Here is a 25140-nt window from a genome sequence, read left to right as displayed (position 1 = left end):
TCCCCTGTGCCCCCGCCCCCGCCCCCACCCCTCTTCTCTGTTACATGGGTGCACACCCCTGACATAATATTATTTCACCCATAAGTATATTTCACCATCAAGGGCTCTTTAAACAAAAATAACCATTATAGGCCCAGCCAGTGTTGCTCAGTGGTTGAGCATTGACCCATGTACCAAGGGGTCGCCAGTTCGATTCCCGGTCAAGGCATATGCCCAGGTTGTGGGCCAAGTCTCCATTGGGGGCATGCAGGAGGCGGCCAATCAATGTTCTCTCTCATTGATGTTTCTATCTCTCTCTCCCTCTTCCTTTCTCTCTCTCTCAAATCAATAAAGAAAAAAAAATAACCACTATATTATTACATCCAAAACCCCACAAAATTTACATTTCCTTAATGTCAACTATTCAGTCAGTGTTCAAATTTTCCAGGTCTCATAAATGTCAGAAATGTTTTGTTTTATGTCATTCATTTGAGTCAGGACCCAAGTAACTGCCTCACATTGCAACTGCTTGACGTGTCTCATCATCAAAAAAGATTTTCCCTTCCAGCTCTCTTTTTCTTTTCAAGGTTATTTGTTGAAATACTTTACTTTATAACTTTGCTCTTTCTTACCCCCCTCTCCTGACTCTGGGCCACATGCGGCTCAGCCACGTGCCGCTCAGCCACGTCTGTCACCTGCTGTTTTCATGGAATACAGAGTCGACATTGAAATTTGAACTAGGTCATTTTGTTACTTGATATAAATTCTGGTATAAGATTTTGGGGGCATAAGGCTGTAGCCATAAGAGAAAAGTAAGGTTTTAGGGGACTTTGTGTCCTTTATATTTTAACGAAGAAGGAGATACTGTTTCATTTTTATTTGAAAGTCAGTCTGTCTGTCTATCTTTGACCATCTTTTATCTCTGCCAGGCCGCGTGGCTTTGGCACATTGTCAGATAGTGTGACTGAATTTATTTATGATTCAGTCCTGTATTAACATGAAAGGTTTGTTGTTACAGGTTTTCATATGGGTATCCTTTATTTATTTATTTATTTATTTATTTATTTATTTTATTATTGTTTTTTAAATACTCACCCGAGGATATGATTTTCATTGATGAAAGAGAAAGAGAGAGGGAGAGAGAGACATCGATGTGAGAAACATCAATTGGTTGCCTCCATTACATACCCTGGCTAGGGATCGAACACACAACCTGGGTATGTGCCCTGACTGGGAATTGAAACCGTGACCCTTTAGTGCACAGGATGACACAACCAACTGAGCCACACCAGCCAGGGCTGTCATATGTGTTTCTAAATGAATTTCAACAAAATGATGTTGCAGGTGATCTCAGAGATCCTGTTGATCCTGAGCAGAGTAGAGTGAAATGGCGAGCTTACGTTGTTCAGAGTAGTCTACTCGATGTCTGCAGTCTGCCTCATACTTACACTAACCTTAATGTTTATGCTTCTTTTATTTTTTCTAAAGATCAGTATTGTTTTTTGAGAACTGCTGAGATGCAGGATGGGACGGTTCTGATATGAGAAGTAACCGCCCAGATGTTCTGAATGAGTCCCCATCACATGTGGGAAAGAACAGACCTTCTCAGAGAGGGCACTCAGATGAGGGACATCCAAGCACTCGCTTTCTGACAGTTATCTCATAGGCCAGAGCAATTTCTGCTGGAAACACAGCAGTCAGCACATCTCTCTAACGCCGGTCCGCTGTCACATACCCCTAGATCATCTATCACATCGGCTCCTGTGGGACAGCCAAGCCTGCTGATGTGGGGTTGAGTTTTCCTGTGAATGCCAAGTTGGGCAATACTTGCCAAAAATCCTGCATTTGCTGAGAGCATACTCTGGGTTGCAAAGTTACATAATAATAACGATTATTTTACCAACAACTCAAATGAGTGAACGAGGCTGTGTCTGCCCATTTCATAGAGGAGATGCCAGGTCATCTCAGCAATAAATTTACGTTTAATGGTCACTCGGTTCTATATAGGCAAACACACCAGTGCCGGACATCATATTTGCCTGACACAGAGACCCAGACAGTGGCGGTGTGCCTTCGGCATCGCCACCGTAGCTGGCACTTCTCCTGGGCTCGGCTTGGGCCACAGAGCCGCAGACGGTCTCTGAGACCTGCCGCCTCACCTCCATTAGGAAACCTTGACTTGGGGATAAAATCCTTGAGATGTTAAATTAAAGGTTGAAACATTTATGGGGAGACTCAGGACCGCTACATTCTGAATTGTAATTTAAAAAGTAAATACAACAAGAATTTTATCTGGAAATTAAGGTATAAGAAAGATTATTAGTTTCGTGACATTGGATTTTTTTAAATTTAAAAGCATTATGCTTTAGAAACATATAACTTTGGGGGACATCGTTCATGTTAAAAGTTGGTATAGGGTGGGTCAACCTGATCTTCCTTCTCCATAGCCTTGGGCAGCCCTATTAGACCCTGGGGGTGCAGGTCCCGTCGATGTGGCCTAGCAGAGCAGGCTTTGCTTTGAAGATAGCTTGAAAAATCTGGGTTTGCCTTGATGCTTGCCTGTTACTTACCTCTCTAGGTCATCCTCGATTTTTCAACCAGCTCTCCACTGGACTGGATATCATTGGATTAGCTGGTGAATGGCTCACATCAGCTGCCAATACCAATATGTAAGTCCCTCACATTATTTTCATATAAACAACCGTGGTGTATGATTATGGCTTGTGACTTTAAAATTTCAATTCCAATGGCTCTATAATTCATTACAATTACCCTAGTCATCTTTTCTCTTTCAATCTTTTAGGCTTATCCCCTTATACATGTAGTAAGTTTATGCTGATTTAATAGTAAATAACCGATGAAATATTTTTAACTGAATGATACAATTTAATAAAAGTATAGTTATAAGAAATAATAATTCTAGCTTTCAAAATTTAGTGTGAATTTCATGTTAAAAGACTCCATATATAGCCCTGACTGGTTTGGCTCAGCGGTTAGAGCGTCAACCTGTGGTCCACAGAGACCTGGGTTCGGTTCCCGCTAAGGGCATGTACCTCGGTTGCAGTTTGTCCCCGGCCCTGGATGGGTTGTGCAGGTGGCAACCACTCAATGTGTCCCTTTTATGTCAATGTTTCTCTCTCTCTCTCTCTCTCTCTCTCTCTCTCTCTTCCTCCCTCCCTCCCTCCCACTTTATCTGAACAAAAAATGGAAAAATGTCCTCGGGTGAGGATTAAAAAAAAAAAAGACTCCATGTTAATGGTGTGTCTAAAGAGGTCATGTTTTAGAGTATGATCTTGGTCCATTTTCCCATCCAGGCATATTGGAACTTACATTTCGGTTGTATTTCCTTTATCGTTAAAGCTGCCATAAATCCACAAACTAATTCGATCAACCTATTGCTTAACTAAAGATTCCAAAACAGCCCTGGCCAGTTTGGCTCAGCGGTTAGAGCGTCAGCCTGCGGTCCGGAGAGACCCGGGTTCGGTTCCCGCTAAGGGCACGTACCTCGGTTGCAGTTTGTCCCCGGCCCTGGTTGGTCGTGCGGGTGGCAGCCACTCGATGTGTCCCTTCACGTCGATGTTTCTTCCTCTCTCTCCCTCCCACTCTATCTGTACAAAAAAATGGAAAAATATCCTCGGGTGAGATAAAAAAAAAAAGATTCCAAAACAAAATTCAGCTGGTCGTGATACATTCCTTTCAAAATCATTATTCGTTTTTCTGAATTTTACTTTTTTCCCATACTTGTTTGAGTAGGCAAAGCCTTTTTTTGTTTCTAAGTTCTTGTAAAAGTATATGAAATTGACTTTAAGGTCGTGGGTGAGGCTGGGTACATGTACTACCTGACTGGGGCTGGGTGCATGTATTACCTGGCTGGGGCTGGGTGCATGTACTACCTGGGTGGGCTGGGTGCATGTACTACCTGGATGGGGCTGGGAGCGTGTATTACCTGGCTGGGGCTGGGTGCATGTACTACCTGGCTGAGACTGGGTGCATGTACTACCTGGCTGGGGCTAGGTGTGTGTACTACCTGGGTGGGGCTGGGTGCGTGTACTACCTGGGCAGCCTTCTGGCAGTCACCTCACAGTCAGTTTCCTCTACATGCACAACCTTTTCAGAGACAAGGACAGGTGATAAGTTGATAGTGTCATCATAGCCTGCTGAGTATAAGCTTTCCTCTCAACACTAGGATGATGTTTTACCACTATTTATACACTCGGACAACGGCACCACATTCTGTTAAAGTATCCAGGAGAAATAATGAAAAGAGTTTCTTACAATTATTCTAAAATAACTGCCTAAGAATTATATGGATTTTAGTGACTGTGGAAATATTTAGAAGATAATCACCCATTTTTTACATTTAAATGGTAAAGTAGATTTGAAAAATAAATTTAGATGAAAGGGTGGTATTATTTAAAATGAGAATTCCGTTGGACATCAAGATAGACTGTAAGTTCAAGGTCCTCTTATCTTCTCCCAGCCACGAAACCTGAAAGGACACTTTAAGATTACTGTTGAGTCGTGTGTGCTCCAAAGCTGTTTAATGCTGTGTCTCAAAATACTTAACTATATTCAGAAAAGTTTCTATTAATGAAGGATTCTGGCTTTGTTTGCTAATTTAAAACAATGACAAATTTTTAAAAGCAAATGTGACAAGTGAAGCCTTTTGTGCTAAGAGGCGTGAAAGATTAAATGGATTGAAATTGAAAATGGTTTTCATGCTCCCTGCTTGCAAGTCACGGTTAGCTTCACGGAGTGTCCACGTTGGATGGCTGGGGCTGTGAGGGGCAGACAGGAATTCGGGTCAAAGATAGAGTTGCTGGGATGTTCTCCTCAAACAGAAAACTCGCCTTTGTAATTTTACTGTAGTATGATTTGTGAAATAAAAATATATGAGCAAGCACAGACATCGTGATATACTAATTATAATGTGAAAAGGCACTAATGCTTAATTGGAGCATCTCACACTAAGGAACACTTTTAATTAGAAAGTATGGCTTCTAAAAAAAAACTTAATTATTTGGAAAGTGAATTAGAAATATAGAGGAAAAGATACATACCTGTTAAGGCCCAAATACCCATATTAATATAGGCCTGTGTTCACCCAGTGCCTTTAAGTGTGTATTCTGTAGGCCTCTCAGCGGCAATTTTCTAATATATATAGCCCAATCTCAAGGTAAATAAAAGGAACACAGCCCTTTGAACCATTTATGACCAGATATTCTCCTGAAAGGCTTTTCTTCATCCAGAGAGTTCTCACAAAGTCTCCTTTTTTTGTATGGGTTCATAAAAATCGAAGTCCCTTATTCTTCCCTTACCCCGGCTGTGTCATGAAACACTAAAATATGTCCCAGCCATCTGAGGTCAAGGCCAGTCCAACTACATGGCACACAGTAATTGCAGCTGTACTGAATGAACAATGGGTGTTTATAAAATATGATCCGATTCCAACAGATCAATAGAGAAGGTTATTTAAAATAGTGAAATAGCTTCTGTCAGTTGGAGACAAGGCATTGTCTGAAGAAGTAATAACTATTCTCCAGAAATTATTCTAAGCCAGTTCCCCTGGAAGATCATGAAATGTGGCCACACTGTCAGGAGCTTCTACAGAAATGTGCCCCTTTGTGACAGTTTCTCCTCCAACTGGGAACAATATTCAAGATAAGTCTGAGAACAGATGGCAAAAGGCTCTTTCTTTGGCAGAGTAGAAATTAGTGATATACTCATTTTTTTGACCTGCACCAGCATTAAGTTTGGGTGGCACTGGCGATAGGAAATAATAACTGTATTCCTCAGAAATGCCCAAGATCCTAATTCAAGTGGTAAAGTGTTAGGTATCTGACTGCTGGAATAAAAAGAACCTTTATGTTCATGCGTCTACACCTGCCTGTGCATATATCGTTGAGATATATTCTTCCAAGCAAGGACCCAGTGAAGATCCAAAGAAAGCTTCACAAACGTATGGTTGTCCATGACATGTACAACTCTTTTCTTCCAAAACAGGCCACCAAGCACAACTGTGCAGGGTGAGCAGTGCCCACAAGTACCTGAGCACAATACATAATCTTTATGGCGAGATCTATCACAGCCATTTGTTATGAGGTTATGATTTCAACTCTCTAGTGCTTTATTTTCATAGAAATTACACAGGAGAAGTTTTCCGTGGGAGTTATTGGTCATGTTATACCCCTGGGCAGACGGGGAGGAGCCTGCTGTGAGCAGTTCTCGTTTGTCACAGAAAAGCAGTGTGGTGGGAAGGACCTGGAATTCTGACTGGGAAACATACTAACTGCGAGATCCTAAAAGTAATCACTGGATTTTTCTGAACCTCAGTTTCTTCTTCAGGAAAATGGGGGATAATAATATCCACCCTACAGAGTGGTTCTGAAGGCTGAAAAGGGCACCAGTCTGAGGTGCCCAGTGAAAGCAAGGTGCAGGGGACACACACCCCCTCAAGGAAAGGCAGCCACCCCACAGGTCACTGTTGTCATTTGAGACCCCTCCCTTCAGCCTCCTGGCTCTTGTTTCTGTCTCTCATCATCTCTGGACACCAGAAGGGCTCACTAAGCTCCCCTCAGGTGTGTTAGCTTTTAAGATGAAAATAGGCCACCTGCCACATCTGTACAGAGGAGTGTCGAGATGGTCAGCATAACAATGTCTTTCTTTTTCTCATTAAGAACCTTCCAGTTTGGCAGTCACCAGGGATCCAGATTCCTTGTGCCATATTCATCCCTATTGTAGCATGTGGCTGTCATCCTCAGAGTTAGTCTCTTGATGGCGCAGGCTGGCTGCTGGAGCTCTAGCGCCACACCCCTGACTCAGACCTCAAGGAGGGAGGGGACAGACCTCAAGGAGGGAGGGGACAGTGGGAGGGAAGAAGGGTAACGTGGATCACACTCTTTCTTTCCAAGAAACTTCAGGAGCTCCACAGGTTTCCTGCAGCATCTCTTTAGCCAGAATCTAGTCCCGTGGCCACACCTAGGGAAGCTAGGAAGCGTAGTCTTTGATCTGGGTGAGTTGCCACCCCAAATAAAATTGAATGAAGCAAAAGAAGATTGATACTGGTTAGCAAACAGCAGACTCTGCCCCCGAGAAATATAGCTTCTTAATCCATTTCTCTGGGTTCTGAGTGAATCCCTCTGGAAAGATGAGTTGAGCCACGAAAAAAAGGCTGACTCATTACCATACTCAGAACATCGAAAGTCCCAGAAGTCTTCCTCAGTGTCACTCGTGACTGTTTTACATCCTTACATCCAATCCCATGTTCTTATGCTTCAACTTAGAGCTTTTTGCAGGTTTAGTTTCTTGTTCTATGATTCTGAAATATAATCTTGTACTCTAGCATCTAACCAGCTTCTTCTGAATCCATATCTGACCCCTGATCTCTTGACTTTATCTGCTTTTGTCTGTCATTTAGGGAAGGGGTACCTAACCTGGAGTCAGGTGGCAAGAGAGGTGTCTCCTACAACTGTATACCAAATGATGTACATGTCCTCATTTTCTTCCTGGCAAGTCCTAAAGGGGTCTATGACCCCAATTAAGTTAAGAATCACTGCTGTAGGGTGAACTCAAGGCCTTCTATAAGGTTTTGGGTGCAGGCAGACTACCAGTTGTAAACACAGCCCAGGATGGGGAGGCAGGGTCACAGAAATGTCAGACACAGGGAGCACCATGTCAGCCCATTTGTCAGGCCTGGCTGAGGATCAGCAGCTGTGGACCAATCTATCTGCTTCCAAGAGAGGATGTCAGGACTAAGGTCATGAATCAGGATAAACTGGTCTGAGCTGTGAAAAAACTGGTCTTTCAGACCCAGGCAAGAACTGTCAAACAGGATGCATTGAAGGCCAACAGCTTGGTGCTGGATTCATCCTCATAAGCTTCTTCCTCAAGGTTGGAAATGGTGTCTTATAACATCTCTGTGTCCTCAGCATGTAAGGTGCCACCTGACAGAGAGTAGTCATTCAGTAGGCATTTATTAAACAGAACTGAATAAAAGGTTTATGAATTGGATACCTGGCACAAATAAGGAATCTGAAAAAGATAAGATTAGATAATCTCATGATCAAACTCTCTAGACTCTTTCTCTTGTTCCTGAGAGTAATGGTCTTGCTCCTTCCTGGTCCTTAAGTAAAAAGATTAATTCTAAGGCTAAGCCTGGGGCCTAAATTGATTCAAATCATGAACTAGACCAACCCCCTGGCCCTAAGTCCCATCCCACCTCCCTTCCCCATGTGCTCCTGCCTGGCCATCTAACACTGAGTTGACTTCAACTCAGCTTCCATCCAATCCTTGGTAAGATTCTGATACTATTGTATATAATTTCACATTCCTCGCCTGTTGTGAGATTCCAGAACACAGATTGCCACCAGTACCTATTCACCATGCAAACATTTTTGCTATTCTAACATTTCCAAAAGTCAATGGCACTGTTAACACATTTGTTCAAGAATGCTTAGAAGAGCATCATGAGTTTGACTCTTGGTACACTCAGCCGCCCCGGCTAAACCAGGAATCCTTCTCTTCTTCTTCCTTTATCAGGCCATCAGACATGAGGGAGTGTTGGTTGCTACGGTGATGGGGCTCAGAGCAGAACCAAAGCATGATTGTGACCTCCGAGGTGATGGTAACTGAACACATGATTTCCAAGGGTCTTCCTCCTAACTTTCAAGGGCCCAACTAAGGAAAATGGACATATTCTTTTTGGAGACAAAATTCTTCTACCAACAGATGTATCCCGAGGATCCTCTTTTACAGTCGTGTGATTAATGTGATTTCTTTCTTCTCCATGATTAAAACTTACTAGCCTCACCTGTGACTTATATACAATTGTTATCTCATCCTTGCAAATAGATTTTCTAAGTCATTAAGCCAACAAGAATTCCCATTAGTCCTCAGCATTGGCATTCAGCTCAAACACCCTATCCAGTGATAAGGTCTCCCCATAGACTCGGCTGAGTCGATCTAGGCATCTCTCTTCAGTGAGCATGGTCTGAGCTGAGCCCACGGACTCCAATGCTTGGGGAGATCAAGCAAAAAGAAGAAAGACAAAGAGCCTCAGAGTCAGTAAATGTCGTTTTGTTTTCTGGCTCAGTTTTCTGTGGATACACTTTCTCTGATTTCTCTTAAGCCCTAGGCATGGCACCATGATCTTGTTTCAGTGACCACCTTACCAGACCATGCTCTGTTTGGAATTGCTTTGAGGAGAGCATGGTTTGCTACTTTTAAATCAGTTTGTTAGACGACAAAGCTAACCTACCAGTGTATCTCATGCCCATAGTTAGCTGTTTATGTCAATTGACCATCTTCTTGTTATTTATAATTGGTAATTAGAAAATCATCACTTATAATTATTCTTGACAGATATCGACTTCAGAGAACTAAGAAACATATCTGTCCTTGAGGATTCTCAGTAGAAAAACCATGTAGATAATTATATTGAGATCTTTAAAACCTGGGTCAATATTTCCAATTATCTTCACAGTTAGCTTTCAGATATTTACATTATTTTTAAAAGATAGAGTTTGGCTCTGGGTTTTGTAGATTCTACAAGTGTGAAATTGGCAGTCAGGTTTTTTTCAATGTTTCAAACCAATTTTATATAGAACTTAGAATACTTTTTTTTTTTCCAGTTAACATTTGCATCATCCTACAGTCTTAGGGTGAAAGGGACCCAGAAAAGTCATTTTCTTTTTTTATATTTCTTTGGGTGGACCACACTTAAGACATTTCATTTAATGAGAATCTATTTTGTTGATGAAAAATCACAGAGCAGTTACTTCAATCACCTCTTTAGGTAGCCCAGGCTGGTTTCTGACATTTTATGATTGGTGACTTAATGCATTTCCAGGAAATGAATTGTTTTAGTGTTTTGCACCTCTTTTTTGTACTAAACCAGTCATCTGTATTCCCCAAATAAGTGGTTGGCTTCTTTAGTTTCATTCATTTTTACCACCTTTCCAGGTTTACTTATGAAATTGCTCCAGTGTTTGTCCTCATGGAGCAAATAACACTTAAGAAGATGAGAGAGATAGTTGGATGGTCAAATAAAGATGGTGATGGGATCTTTTCTCCTGGTAAGTTTTGCTTCTCTTTCCCTGCCTCTCCTCCAGGTTTGTAGTGTGGATCCTTAGGACCCTTTTGAGAACACTAACCACAGAGTGGGTTTGTGGAAGAACAATGACCCTTAAAAATATTTTTTGGGATACTCTGCCTTCCTATCTTTGTCAGGGTGAAGTCTGGCAAGAATGCTACATTCTATGTGTATTAATCAACAAAGGCTGTGCCTAAACCTGTCCAAACCGACAAAGTCTATGTCTAAATTATGCTAAGTCTCTGGTTTGTGAATAGCAGGTAGATTAAGCTGAGGATCAGTGATTCAAGATTGTCAATTGACTAATCGATTTCTGCCAAAATAGTTTATCTACTTTGAATCTCTAGTTCAATATGGATACGATAATAATTTTTATAACAAGGACAGATGTTTTTGGAGGTAGGAAAGAGTTTGGATTGGTGTCAGGGACAATGTGATTGTGTACAAGAGGAAAAGAAGAAATAAGAATTGCACTTATGCCCAGCCAGTGTGGCTCAGTGGTTGAGCATCAACCCATGCACCAAGAGGTCACCTGTTCGATTCCCAGTCAGGGAACATGCCCAGCTGTGGGTCCAGTCCCCAGAGAGGGGCATGCAGGAGGCGGCCAATCAATGTTCTCTCTCATCAATGTTTCTGTCTCTCCCTCTTTCTCTAAAAATCAATAAAGAAAGAATATTTTAAAAACAAACAAACAAAAGAATTGCACTTGTCCAGGCAATTCAAGCCAACCACCAATTTGCCTGTTTAATTGTCTGGTAATTAATGCAAAAGTGATTAGTTTGTGTGGCCAGATATACCTAGTTACCTCAGTTCTCCTTGTGGCTTTATTTAAGTAAACACAAGTTTGGTTTCACTTTAATCAACTTAGATCTCTCCTCAATGACTCAGTTGGGCTGTTCTTTGAGGAGTAGCCAGGCAATGTCACTGTTTCCTTCAGTAGGCTCCATTATTCTCTCTTTCTGACTTGGGGAACAAATTCATCTTTGTTCAGTAACAGATGGAGCAGAGAGCGGAAGCAGGGAAGCTGTAACTCACCTGTCTCTTTACAGCCACTGCCACCTCTTATATTTCTGTCTAGGCTTCAGGTGGGGCGGGCACTGGAGTACGTGACTCTCCTCCAGCCAAATCGCCTCGATGGCTTCGGTAGTGTGACTGCTGTTTCCCCAGAGCAAAGGGTGCAGAGGGAAGCCCTGGTAATAGGGAAGCCATTAAAACCTATCAGGATATTGTCCTTCCCCTTTCTCACCTCCCTCATCTCTTGAGACACCAGCAGAGCCCTTGCTGGTAGAAGCACTAATGAAGGAGCTCCAACGCCTCCCATGTGTCTGCTTGCTGACAGGGGGAGCCATATCCAACATGTACAGCATCATGGCTGCTCGCTACAAGTACTTCCCGGAGGTCAAGACAAAGGGCATGGCGGCTGTGCCCAAACTGGTCCTCTTCACCTCAGAACATGTGAGTTGGGTGCTCTTGCTCATGGATTGTGGTGTTTTCCAAGGGACTGTCTAACATCTAATCTCAAGCCTCTGTTTGTTGCAGAGTCACTATTCCATAAAAAAGGCTGGGGCTGCACTTGGCTTTGGAACCGACAATGTGATTTTGATAAAGTGCAATGAAAGGTAGGCAGGGGAGAGTGACTATTAGGTTCTTGATGTATTAAATGTGTTCATCTGTTAAATTTGTTTTATTGTGCTTAAGGACTGACTCAGTACAGTGTGCCAAGCTGCTAATGGTCTGTTGAAAATATCCGATTAAATTACTTTTTGCTGCGGCTGAAGTTTTTTTCATGTGCAGTCTCATTGATTCTTCATTTTCGTTTCTCTCCTTTTATAATAATTACAGGGGGAAGATAATTCCTGCGGATTTAGAGGCAAAAATTCTTGAAGCCAAGCAGAAGGTATGTACTCTGTGGTACATCCAAATTCTGGTGGATACGACTTTTTAAAAATACCTTCCTTCTGCTGTAGACAGTAAAAAATTTTGCTAATATAAGAAATTATTTTATTATGTTTCTAAAAGTCTATTCCCAGGTGTTTATTTTCAACTTGTGAGATGATTTGGCTTTAAGGCTGTGTATATACCATATCAGTTTTTTTTTTAAATGAAAAATTCAGTCATTAAACCACTTGTCCTGTATTTATTGTGCCAAATGATTAGTTTGATGTGCTTTAATAAATCCACTACCCAAGCACCATGAAGATACAGCCTATTGAGGTCTGCACTTACTACTTGTTAGATATAATCTCATTTTAACAAATATTATTTTAGCTTAGGATTCTTTATTGATTTTAGAGAGAAGGGAGAGAGAGAGAAACATCGATGAGAGAACATCAATTGGCCGCCTCCTGCATGCCCCCCACTGGGGATCGGGCCCACAACCTGGGCATGTGCGCTGACTGGGAATCGAACTGGGACCTCTTGGTGCATGGGTTGACGCTCAACCACTGAACCACACCAGCCGGGCTAGCTTAGAATTCTTTCTAACAAAGTAGTTCCATGTCCTGAGAGATGGCCCATGATACTTGGTGAATCTGCCTCAGTAAAGTCTATTAAACACAAAAAATAATCGCACAGAACACACATTTCCATAAGGCACTGGCACGTAGCTGTAGGCCGTTTACCAGCTCGTGTTGGTCACACCCTTGTGCCTCCTTCTCTCACTGTAGCTGTTTGCTGGGGTCTCAGTAGGGGCGATGGGTGGGGATGTCATTAGGACTGAGCAAGGAGCAGAGGTGAAGCTGAGCTGCAGTATAACCTCAGACTCACAGATTTCCCCCAGTCTGATGGACTCCACTCCCTCGCTTACTTCTTGTTCACATCAAAATTTTACAGTGTCCACTACTGCTGACATAATGTATAGACCAGTTTTAAGCAATCAAACAATGCTTTGGTATTATTATTACAACGGCATACTTAGAATAACACAGCGGCTAAAACGTGCAATGTCCAGATGCTATTCAGAAATGCCTGCCCAGCACTTTAAACGTATTGTTTCTCTTCCCTGCTTTGTTGTTCACCATAGAACATGTCAATATCAAACATACTGTATATTTTGCTTATTTGCTTTTGTTTGTTGCCGGTCACTGCCCACTAGAATGTAAACTCCACGAGGACAGGAACCTGCATCTGTTCTTCTCACTGCTGTATTCCCCACATCTGCAACAGGGCTGGCACATGAGCGTCTCTCAAAAATTATTTGTTGAATAAATGAGTAAACAATACTGCTAGATAGACTGTCTGATATCACAGCTGATCTGTGACTAAATGCTACTGCGATTCATCTACTTCCTGTGGAAAGGAGGAAGGTTAAAAAGACTAATCAGTCCTGGCCAGTTTGGCTCAGTGGTTAGAGCATCAGCCTGAGGACCGGGGAGTCCCGGTTTCGGTTCCCGCTAAGGACACGTGCCTCGGTTGCAGTTTGTTCCCAGCCCTGGTTGGGGTCGTGTGGGTGGCAACCAGCCAATGTGTCTCTCTCATATGGATGTTTCTCTCTCTCCCCCACTCTATCTGAAGATAAATACAAAAATGTCCTCGGGTGAGGATTTAAAAAAAAAAAGACTAATTCGCCTGTCTCTCTTGCCTTGTAGGGATATGTTCCTCTTTATGTCAATGCAACTGCTGGCACGACTGTTTATGGAGCCTTTGATCCGATACAGGAGATTGCAGATATATGTGAGAAATATAACCTTTGGCTGCATGTCGATGTAAGTGTTATAACTCACGGAGTGGCCCAGCCCAATCCAAGGTGCAAGCAGCTCTGCTTTGGGACTTACCCCAAGCTTCAACCACGCCCCAGCTGGCTCTCTCCACACCCATTACTTCCACTCTTCTCTGGCTCCCAGACTGGACGTACCAGAGGCCTGTACCTCCTCTGGGACTCGTCCAGGTCCTTACGGCCAGTTGCTGTCTTCTGGGATTCATTTTAGAATCTGGTCTCTAACTCTGCCTGGTTTGGTTCAGCAGTTAGAGCTTCGGCCCACAGACCAAAGAGTCGTGGGTTTGATTCCAGTCAAGGGCATGTACCTTGGTTGTGGTTCGTCCTCAGTTGGAGTAGTGTGGGAGGCAATCAGTCGATGTGTCTCTCTCACATTGATGCTTCTCTCTCTCTCCCCATCTCCCTCCCTCTCACTCTATCTGAAGATAAATAGACAAATGTCCTCAGGTGAGAATTTTTAAAAAAAGAATATGGTCCCTATCACCTTTTCTGGTAGCTTTTGTCTGGACAAATAGCTACAGAGAGAAATATAACAGATTTCAGAGAGAAAAACACAATGTATAGAAAGTGGCCATGGCTCAGCTAGCTGCCTTCAACCAGCCATCTATGATACTTTTCTTTAAAAAATGCATATCTGGCCCTGGCTGGTTTGACTCAGCGGTTGGAGCATTGGCCCTAGTACTAAAGAGTCTCAGGTTCGATTCCAGTCTAGGGCACATGCCTGGGTTGTGGTTTGACCCCCGGCCCCAGTCAGGGTCCTGTGGGAGGCGAGCAATCGGTGAGTCTCTCTCGCATCGATGTTTTTTTTCACTCTCTCCCTCTCCCCTTCCCACTCTATCTGAAGATAAATGGAGGAATATCCTCAGGTGAGGATTAAAAAAAATATACATATCTGGTACCCGTAGGAAAAATAAGACAGTATATGGTAGGTGTTATCGACTAAGAGGTTTAGTCCCAAATTTTCCCTGGAGCACAAAAGATACATTTTCATGTGTGACTGGCTGTGTTTTTTTTCCTTTTGGTCTCACTCCACTCTCTTATGGATATAGCTTCTCACACCTGGACAATTGGGTGATCTGTAGTACTATTGAACAAATGACAGACAAAGCTGTCCTTGTGTCTTGTGGTGTCCCAAGCTATTCAGTACATTTGTGTGACGGGGTAGCCACAAAAATGTCTTGACGTTGCAGGGGCTGTGGTGGGACATCCAAGCCTGGCAGGGCTGCTGCTTTCTGAGTTTGCAGAAGCTCTTAGAATTCTGCCCTCTGCAGAGTCAGGTGGCAGCCCAGTCCTCTGTGTCACTTCCAGAGCCACCTGGGGGCTCACTGCCTGTCTCTGCCTTTTGGGAGCACTCTACGCCTTTGGGTCTTGGCACCACGGGCTCAGACCAGATTTACTAGGAGCTATCTGACTTCAACCTGGAGGAACTTTCAAAGACATGACAAACGATGAATTACACCAGCCACTGATTGAATGACCAGTAGGGGTTCCTTTTTTCAGAGAAACTGGTGTTTTTCACCATTTACTTTCTCATGTTTTAGTAGAGGTGTGGAATGACTGGTTTGGATTCTTAAATGTCACAACTTCCCCTCCCTGTCTGTGCTCTGTCCTCACAGGCTGCCTGGGGTGGTGGGCTGCTCATGTCCAGGAAGCACCGCCATAAACTCAGTGGCATAGAAAGGTAAGGGCCAGATTCGGGGCCTCCTTCCACTTGGCATCACACAAGATGTGCCCTGAGTCTGCTGGTGTCCCCAGCATCTTATTTCAACCTGACTAAGCTCACTTTTGCTCAGGAGCATTTATTGGGCACCTGTGGCGTGCTAGGCATTGGGAAATCAAAAATGACTGATTTCTCAGTCAAATGAGACCTCACCTCACTGAGTTCACAATTTAGAGAGAGACAAGTAAACAAATAGTTACCACCCAAGGTGATAAGCGCCACAATGGATGTGATTGCCAGGGGCCCAGGTAGGAGAGAAGAGAACACATGCAATAGGGTGATTCGGAGGTTACGTGAGAGTTTGCCGAGGGCACAGGAAGGGGTACTGTGCATTTCACTCTTCTTTGTCCTTAAGCTTACTGCTGGGGAAAGGGTAGGACACTCAGCTCATCCAACTTATTTATTTTCTTTTTCACCATTCAAGCTCAGTGGGTGTGCTAAGCCAAATATGATTTTCACCTGCCTCCAATGTATTGATCCCAATTGACCCCACTGATTCAGCAAATATTTACTGAGCACCTATCATGAGCCAGGCAGACATGGATGTGAATACTTGTTCACCTGCCTTTAGTCAGCCATGCACAGCATTTTTCTATAAAATGCATACCTGGTGCATGCAGGGAAAACAAGGCAGTACATGGAAGGTGTTATCAACTGAGATTTACCTTCCCGAAGCTTACATTCCTGTGGGCTGGATGTTCATAAACAAGTGTATTTCATAGTAAAGAAAACTAAAACAGGGTTAAATAACAGCGAGTGACAAGGCATGCTGTGTGAGGCAGGGCAGTCAGAGGCCTTTCTGAGGGGGTGACATTTCAGCCGATAAAGGGAGATAGGACGCAAGGATACAAGGAAGAGTATTCTAGTGGTTTAAGAGCAAATACAAAGGCCCCGAGGCAGGACTTGGTTCTTGGTAAGTTGGAGGGCCATCAAAGAGGCCAGGGTGGTTGGAGCAAAGTGACAGGTGAGAGCAGATGAGGTTGGAGAGTGGATGGGGAGCCAGCTTCGGGAAGCTCACCAGGGCTCTCTCACCGAAGGGGCTCTGGCTTGCGGTTTTGTTACCTCTGCTGTGCCTCGTCCCTTCCGGTCCAGTTTTGAAAGGCCGTTGTCAGGGTGAGTGGGACTGACTCTTTGCAGCACAGCAATTCGACTGTGACTTGGAGGATAATATGTTAGATATGGATGAGCCAGTCCAGCTGCGCTTCACACTTCCCGGGCAGTCTTCGTTTTCCCTCCTTGGTAGGGAAACATGAAACATTTTGCACTAGTCTTTTCCTTATCCAACTTTTTAAAGCACATATGTCTTCTGAAGGAAATGGAATCCATATCATGTCTTGTTACTTTCCACTTGTAGCAGCAAAGAATCATGTACTTCAGCCCTTTAGGACAGTCCCAAAAAACCACTTAATTTGAGGCATTTTATGAGATCTAAATGTGATTTTTAATGACTCGGGGGGATAGCTATGAGAAAAGTGGTTAAATCAACTACCTTTTTAATACGACTCGACATCCTGGTGTGTTTTAATGAGATAAGTACTTAGTCAACTTTTCTGGGAACTTCTCATAGGTCTCTTTCACAAAGGTTTTCTTTATAATACACCAAGGGGGACAGGACTTCAGGCCTTTCTCGCTTGTCTTTGAAATATAATGTACACCCTATCATCACAGTATGCACAAAATTATTTCCCCTCTAAAGGACTTAGGCGAGATAAAGAGGCTAAAAATTCACAGCAAAGATTTAGCTCTAGGGAGAGCAGAGTCAGTATAGTTCGGAGCCAATTGTCCTGTCCGGAGAAAACACCCCTCCCAGGTACCAAAGCGCAGGGCCCAGCTGTGGGCCAGGCCATTGGGAAGGAGTCTGTAAACCACCGAAGCAAGTTACACAAGTCTTCATCATCATACATTACCCCTAGTAGTTTCCGTAATGTCCTAGCTAGTGTGCTACTTAACCATTTAATTGTGTCTGACAGAGTGATGAGGTTGCTAAGAGACCATGCTTGTTAAACTATCGCTGCAGCCTAAACTGGCATTTAAGCAAAGCTGCTAAGTAGTCGAAGTCTAGAACTGTCTAATTGATCCTTGCTTTTCAGTGTCACTCTTCATACCCCCTCAGACGTAGGTAGGTTAGCATCCCAGTCCATTTTATAAATAAGAACAGGAAGGCAGAAGAAGCCAGTCTGCTGTCTAGAGGGAGGCAGCCTGGTGGAGGGTTAGAGGCACTGGCTGTGCAATTCGACTCCCTGGTCTTGAATCTTGGCTCCAACGCTTCCTAGCTGTTTGCCTTTGGGTGATATATTTAAGCCATTTGTGCCTTAGCTTCTCCATCTAAAATAGACAATAGTTCCTACATCATGGGGTTGTTTGGAGAACTAAGTATTCAAGGCACAGTTATTAGCAACATATATTTAGTAACTCAATTTCTCCTTTAGTCAATTCTGTGACAAATACTCCCCATTTTACAGATGGGAAAACTGGGGCACAGAGAAGTTATGTAACTTGCCCAAACTAGCAGGTGTCAGAACCAGGATTCCGATTTGGACAGTGTGGCTCCAGACTTTGGCATTTTTAACCATGACACCATGCTGGGCAATGCCCGTCAAGCTCCCACGGGAATAAGACACACAATAAATTCTTCATACATGTTAGCTATTATTAATAATAGCTGTTTAGTTATATAATAATAGTTTATAATCGTTTAATAATAGTTATTAATAACAGTTGTTTAGAAGGGGCAGTCTGCAACTTAGTACTCAGACAGCCTGCAAAACAAGTGTTTACCAGTTGGTGAGTCAAATTGGGGGACTAGGCATCAAAACCATGGACTGCCTAGGGTTGCGATAGGTATTTTCCTGAAGAGGACAGTCGCCTCTTGCTGATTCCTGCACCTTCTTCTCAGGGTGTCATGTGTTTCTTTCAGGGCCAGCTCAGTGACCTGGAACCCTCACAAGATGATGGGCGTGCTGTTGCAATGCTCCGCCATTCTCGTCAAGGAAAAGGTCTGTACTCCTCCAGAGAGGAGCTGGTGACCCGCACATCCTTAGAAGGCACAGGAAGAGCATGGGGTCTTTTTACAGTGCTTGGTGACAAAGGCACACAGTGGACACCCCGTTAGTGTGGCCATTGCTGCTCCTTCCTGCCCTTGCTAGTGTTTAGCTCGCCTCACGCCTCCCCTGGGCTCTTTGCTCTCTGCTGCCCTTCCTCCCCTGGTGCTCGGGCCTGCAGTGACCGGAACCAACAGGCATCCTTTCATCTCACATTCCTCATGTTTGCGCAAGCAAAAGTGACAGCTGTTGGAACCTCAGTAAGGACAAAAAAAGTGGTCACTGGGACATACTTTAAGTCCTTAGCATGCATTTGTGGTCCCAAGAACTGAGACAAAATTGACATTTACACACACGTCATCTCAGAGTAACAAGGACTACTGACCAAAAAGCTTCTGTACGTGAGTTAGTGGTGCATTCCCTTCGAGAAGCATCTGCTATCAGGACCCTGGCCTCCAAGGAAACGTGTGCACGCTGAGGCATACGTCCCTGACCCGCAGGAGCCCGAACCTGCCTGCGCTTTTTATGCCACTCCTAGTTAGAGTCCTGTCAGCTCCATGGGACGTCCTGGAAGAGACGGGAAGACTTTTTAGGGGATGCTTTGGGGGAGGAAAATTCTTCACAACGTGAGGCTGTCCCACTCACTGCAGGAAGCTTTTGTCTCCTGCCCACCGAATGCCATAGCACTTCCCAGACTTTGAAACAACCCCAAACACCCATATTTCCAAATGCCCCTCAGTGGGACAGTGGGGTACTTGTTGGCATCTGAGCCAAAAGACGATTTTCTAATCAGAGTGACAGAGGGAAAGGGGCCAAGGTTTTTCCAAGAGCAATTTTAGAGAAGAATGTGAGAACAGGTGCAAGACCTCGTAAGACATTAGAAAGGTTGCCTGTGACCCCAAGTCCGTCCAGCCCCGTCTCAAAGCCATCCGCAGCTCTGACCGCTGAATACACCTGCACGCCTGTCTTGATTTCCATGATAGGGGATACTTCAAGGATGCAACCAGATGTGTGCAGGCTACCTCTTCCAGCCAGACAAGCAATACGATGTCTCCTATGACACTGGGGACAAGGCAATTCAGTGTGGCCGTCACGTGGACATTTTCAAGTTCTGGCTGATGTGGAAAGCAAAGGTACGAAAAAGGGAATTCAGGAAATAGAGCACAAATGTAATTTGCACAGGCTGGCAAAAGAGAGGCAAAGATGTGTCACGGAGAACTCACTGTATGTTCAGTCAATACCCAGATAATTGAGTTAACTGTATTTTCTTTGCAAATGAAATCACTTTATTTCTCATGTCAAAGTCTCCCTTTCTCCATTTAGTCTCCTCAGTTTGAATTAGTATGAAGTTTTCTTATAACTTTCTCTCAGAACAACTAAAATTGATGCCAAAATATGGACTTCCACGGCAATCCTTAGGGATGCTGAAGTTATTTAGTGCAGATGTGCAGAAAGAGATAAAGATAAAATTACTGCCCTGGTCAGTTTGGCTCAGTGGTTAGAGCGTTGGCTCGCGGACTCATAAGTCGCTGGTTCGATTCCGGACAAGGGCACGTACCTCGGTTGCAGTTTGTCCCCGGCCCTGGTTGGGTCGTGCGGGTGGCAGCCACTCGATGTGACCCTTTCACATCAATGTTTCCCTTTCTCTCTTCCTCTCTCTCCCTCCCACTCTATCTGAACAAGAAATGCAAAAATGTCCTCGGGTGAGAATTAAAAAAAAAAAAAAAAAAGATTGGATCTAACTAATACTACACAAGGCTTTTCAGTGAAATACCTAGTCAAATATTTCTTCTGTAGGAAGAATTTGACAGATTATTAGATGTTTCCCACTGTTTGGTCATTTTTGTCTTCATATAGAAATAGTCTGAATTTGATGTCTGCCACAAAGTTATTAAAGGTATTTTAAGCATATAAATAGCTGTAAGCAACAAGAGAAAGAGCCCTGTCATTTAGAATATAAGAACCACACGGTCTCAGCAGTTTGCATCTTTGTTTTGCCTAAAAATAACCTCTTGAACCATCTGCTGGGAGCTTGGCGCCTAGAGAACTGGTTGCTGAGGGGCCTGGGCACGCGGTCTCCCCAGTGGCAAGTGGCCCGGCTGGCGTGCGTGCCCAGCACTGGCTGCTGCTCTGCCTCGTGGTCTGCTCTTGTTAACACTGGCCCACTCAACAGTCTCCACTCTGCTGCTGTTAATCAGCCCTGCTGGCTTTCGAATCTTGTGCTCAACCAGTTTGTCAATAGGTGGAGCTTCTTCGGTCTCGGGGCATGTATGGAGACCAGTGGCTTTCCTACGTGCCCGCCTGCCCGTCCCCATGAAGGGATCATGCTGTGCTGCATGGGAGGTAGCCTGCCTGGCAGCATGGGGGACTTGTCTGACCAGGACTCGCTGCTGGGAAGGTGGGTTCTAAAGTAGTGTTCCTCACACTATCTGTGGTGAAGAGCCAGTTGGGCATTTTAAATCTGTAGATCAATACAATAAAGATGAATTGCTAGAAAAATGAAATAAAAAAAACATGCAAGATACAAATGCCATTTTTTTTAATCCTCACCCAAGGATATTTTTTCATTTATCTTCAGACAGAGTGGGAGGGACAAGGGAAGAAGAGAGAGAGAGAAAGAGACTTCAACATGAGACAGACACATGGATTGGATGCCTCCCACACGACCCCAGCTGGGGCCAGAGATGGACGAACCACGACCGAGGTACATGGCCTTGGCCAGAATTGAACCCGCGACTCTTTGGTTCGCTGGCCGACGCTCTAACCGCTGAGCAAAACCGGCCAGGACACAAACACCAATTTTTAAAATTAGATTCAGTAGACATTAAAATTATTCTGTGACATTGCTATAAAAGTTTCTTATTGCTTAATCTCTCTTTTTTTTTTTTTAATCCTCACCCGAGGACATTTTTCCATTTTTTGTTCAGATAGAGCGGGAGGGAGAGAGAGAGGAAGAGAGAGAGAGAGAAACATCGACGTGAAGGGACATATCGAGTGGCTGCCACCCGCACGACCAACCAGGGCCAGGGACAAACTGCAACCGAGGCACGTGCCCTTAGCGGGAACCGAACCCGGGTCTCTCTGTACCGCAGGCCGACGCTCCAACCGCTGAGCCAAACCGGCCAGGGTTTATTGCTTAATCTCAATCCCTGTACTCATTTTATTGTGGACCAGGTCCAGTTTGCACTATCATAAAGCAAACCAGAAAAAGGCTCAGGTCCAGGCTGCAAATAACTAGCAGGAAACTAAAAGCCCTGTTGAGAATGACTGATGCCCAGAGTCGAGGATGCCTTCCAAGAACAGGCACACTTGGCTTTTCTATATGCAGAGCTGTGAGCTGTGAACAAACTGTGCAGTTAGATCTTTTCCTAACCACCTCCAAGAATATTATGTCTATTCCCAGTAGGCAGGGACAGCACAGCCTTCTCAGTGCCCATCACGGGGAAATATATCCTCTCACCAACAAACTCCACCTCCAAGAATATTATGTCTATTCCCAGTAGGCAGGGACAGCACAGCCTTCTCAATGCCCATCACGGGGAAATATATCCTCTCACCAACAAACTCAACTTTTTTTTTTAAACAGGGAACAGTGGGATTTGAAAATCAGATCAACAGATGCTTAGAACTGGCTGAATACCTCTATGCCAAGATTAAAAACAGAGAGGAATTTGAGATGGTTTCCAATGGTGAGGTGAGTTACTATCATGGAGTAGATGTACACACAGCATTTCCAGAAAATCTGTTGAGGGAAGTTCCTAAAGCCATGTTTTCCCACGTTGCCAAAAGCTGTTTCGGAGTTTTCATTCTTATGCACCATCCATTTAATTTTCTGTGTTCGCGAACTTTTCTTCCAGTCACATAGGGATGACTTTTCCCCTTCACCTCTTTGCAGACAAGAGGTTTCTCCTTGGCAGGTCTGAATCCTCTGCCATTTGGGGTGGTCTTATTATTATGTTGAACCTCCAGGATAAATCATTTCTCAGTTTCAAGAAGCTTATAGGATGGGTATCTCCTTGTCTCCCAAGGTTGGTTATAAAATAAAGTTCGACCTTACATAGATTGATTATGAGGAGAGCAAGGTACAATCATCTCTGCCCTGAGTTCCTACCTATATGGTACACAGTGAAGTATTTGTCATACCAGTATTGACTGAGTATCCACAGTGTGCCAGGCCCCATGCCAGGAGCGGAGTTACATAGTAGTGACCAAAACAGATACCGTCTCTGCCCTGACGGAGCTTGCGGTTGGCTAAAGGGAGTTTCTGTCATTGAACGGGAGCCAGGGTTGAGTAAAAGAAAATCCACTCACAACCCAGTATCATATAACACCACCTGCAGTCAGCCTAATACATCTGTTAGGTAGTCTAGACTAGTGGGAACACACTGGACAATCACCAAATGAGGAAGAAAGAGCCCTGAGCAGTTCAAATCCCTGATACGGCGCTCATGCATTTCACCCGCGGGACCTCACTCGGACCGTTCACGCTGTTTTAGACATTCTGTTAGCAGATTAAAGACAAGTGTGATGTCTCTAGCCAGTCAGAGGAGGAACAATGGTGGCAAACAGCAACTAGGAAGGAAACTGAAAAACAGTATGTAGCAAGAATACAGGAAAACTAAAAAACATAGGAGTCTTCAAGGGACACTAAAGAGTTCTAGGCGTCACAGTTAGTCCTGTCTTATGGGTTAGAACCAGTATTAATGTTCATTGTGATAACCCTGAGTCAAGAAAAGATTCGGTATCAATATAATAAATTCAATAAAAGATTCACTTATCAATAAAATAGTGTTTTGAGCATCTTGGAGCTATGAGGCACTACAAAACAGATAATACCCTTTTTTGAAACTACCCAAATGTAATTATTTTTTAACATTTAAATGTTTTATCTTGTTTTGTTTTTTGATTTTTGGGTCCACAGGGGTTTGGGAGGAGTCTTCTCTCAAGTTCTCATAATGTTCTGTTCTGTTTGTATATTTGCTTGTTTGTGAAATCTCTGCAGCCTGAGCATACAAACGTCTGTTTCTGGTATATTCCACAAAGCCTCCGGGGCATGCCGGACGGACCTGAGCGAAGGGAAAAGCTACACAGGGTATGGAATCTCTCCTTTGTCTCGTCTAACCCTTTGTGTTTCTCTGGCTGATCAAACATCCTTACTCTAATGTGTCTCTCTAATGGGGGAGAAGTGAAAATGAAACACTTGGGGTGGTGAGGAGCCATCTTGTTACATGCTTCTTGGGTCTGGTTGCCCCTTTACTGTGGTTCAGATACAACAGGAACCTCCAAAGGATGTCCTCCTGTCTGAGGTTGGTGTTCTTCAGTGAAGAAAGGGCCATGTGCAGGGCAATGAATCCTATACACGTTCCTAGGAACTTCCATATTAAATTATGTCTGTTACACTATCTTCTACTAAGCTCAAGGCTACTTTAATGCTGATTCATTCTGATTGTTGACTTCTATGTGTTGTTTACATATTATTGGTACTTGTCGGTACATTTCATTTATACAATGTTTCATTCATCCAGCCATTCACCAGATCCTCACTGAGCACAGTCTCTGTGCCAGTCTGTGTGCCAGGCAGTATCCTGGGGTCTGGGTTGTACAGAAGCCTTAATTTGTGTAGTTGCCCGTAAGAGTTTTTTGGTTTTGATTTTGATTTTCTTATCATTGTTCTATGACTGACTTTCAAAATTCAGTCGCACAGCATTTTCTGAGGGAATTTATGATTGGGCAGACTTGAAGAGTCATTGGATCTTAGCCACCGAAGACACCTAGACATAAAATATTTCTTTGTCTTTATGTCAGTATAAACACTTAGGGTACAAAGCAAACAGCTCTTTTCTCCAACAAAAAATGGGTTGCATTGTTAAAAAAAGTGGCCTTAATACCAGGCTTGAGTTTTGTTTTGTATTTCCATCACAAGGTGGCTCCCAAAATCAAAGCCCTGATGATGGAGTCTGGCACGACCATGGTTGGCTACCAGCCTCAGGGGGACAAGGTCAACTTCTTCCGGATGGTCATCTCGAACCCGGCCGCCACCCAGTCTGACATCGACTTCCTCATCGAGGAGATAGAAAGACTGGGCCAGGATCTGTAATCGCCCAGAGAACAGGCGTCTGTGGGGTGTCCCCTTCCTTTCTGACACTCTAGAACCCTCTGTACGTTACTAAAACAACAGGCCATTTCACTAAGGGAAAATATATCTTGAAGAATACTGTTAAACCCTTACTTAAGCTTGTTATAGTTAGCAGGAAATAATGTTCTTTTTAAAAAGTTGCACATTAGGAACACAGTATATATGTACAGTTATATATACCTCTCTATGTATATGTATATGTATATGTATATGTATATGTATATGTATATGTATATGTATATGTATATGTATAGTGAGTGGATGTTAGTAATAGATTACAGCATGTTCCTACTCCAAAACAATTAACGTTACCTGACGAGCCAAACACGCTGCACACCAGCTCGCCCAGCAACCCCAAGAAAGATGTTTCTCAAAATGCCATGTTGTAGGAACCAAGGGAAATTCTGTTAGCAGGGGTTGACCTTGTTGTCATTGTTTTTCCCACCTAAAGTGATGACA

At 43.6% G+C, this 25140-nt stretch overlaps 1 protein-coding gene across 2 annotated transcripts in view; it reads left to right on the top strand.

The window, feature by feature from the left end:
- GAD1 (glutamate decarboxylase 1) overlaps positions 1 to 24886 on the top strand; it is a 41567-nt gene extending 16681 nt beyond the window's left edge. The window contains exons 6-17 of one of the 2 annotated variants that reach the window (XM_036254151.1): positions 2558 to 2648; positions 9940 to 10052; positions 11409 to 11524; positions 11609 to 11688; positions 11912 to 11966; positions 13657 to 13773; positions 15401 to 15465; positions 18422 to 18500; positions 19529 to 19678; positions 22132 to 22239; positions 23548 to 23637; positions 24469 to 24886. In XM_036254151.1, coding sequence (XP_036110044.1) covers positions 2558 to 2648; positions 9940 to 10052; positions 11409 to 11524; positions 11609 to 11688; positions 11912 to 11966; positions 13657 to 13773; positions 15401 to 15465; positions 18422 to 18500; positions 19529 to 19678; positions 22132 to 22239; positions 23548 to 23637; positions 24469 to 24642 — 1238 coding nt within the window. In that variant the 3' untranslated portion in view covers positions 24643 to 24886. Of the gene's footprint in view, positions 1 to 2557; positions 2649 to 8517; positions 8706 to 9939; positions 10053 to 11408; positions 11525 to 11608; positions 11689 to 11911; positions 11967 to 13656; positions 13774 to 15400; positions 15466 to 18421; positions 18501 to 19528; positions 19679 to 22131; positions 22240 to 23547; positions 23638 to 24468 lie in introns of those variants that run through there. The other variant, XM_036254152.1, reaches the window with a different exon arrangement.
- Positions 24887 to 25140: the final 254 nt, after the last annotated feature.

Source organism: Molossus molossus, unplaced genomic scaffold (genome assembly GCF_014108415.1).
Source record: "Molossus molossus isolate mMolMol1 unplaced genomic scaffold, mMolMol1.p scaffold_m16_p_11, whole genome shotgun sequence".
In the NCBI taxonomy this organism is placed as follows: domain Eukaryota; kingdom Metazoa; phylum Chordata; class Mammalia; order Chiroptera; family Molossidae; genus Molossus; species Molossus molossus.
This window is presented reverse-complemented; position numbering and strand designations above follow the sequence as displayed.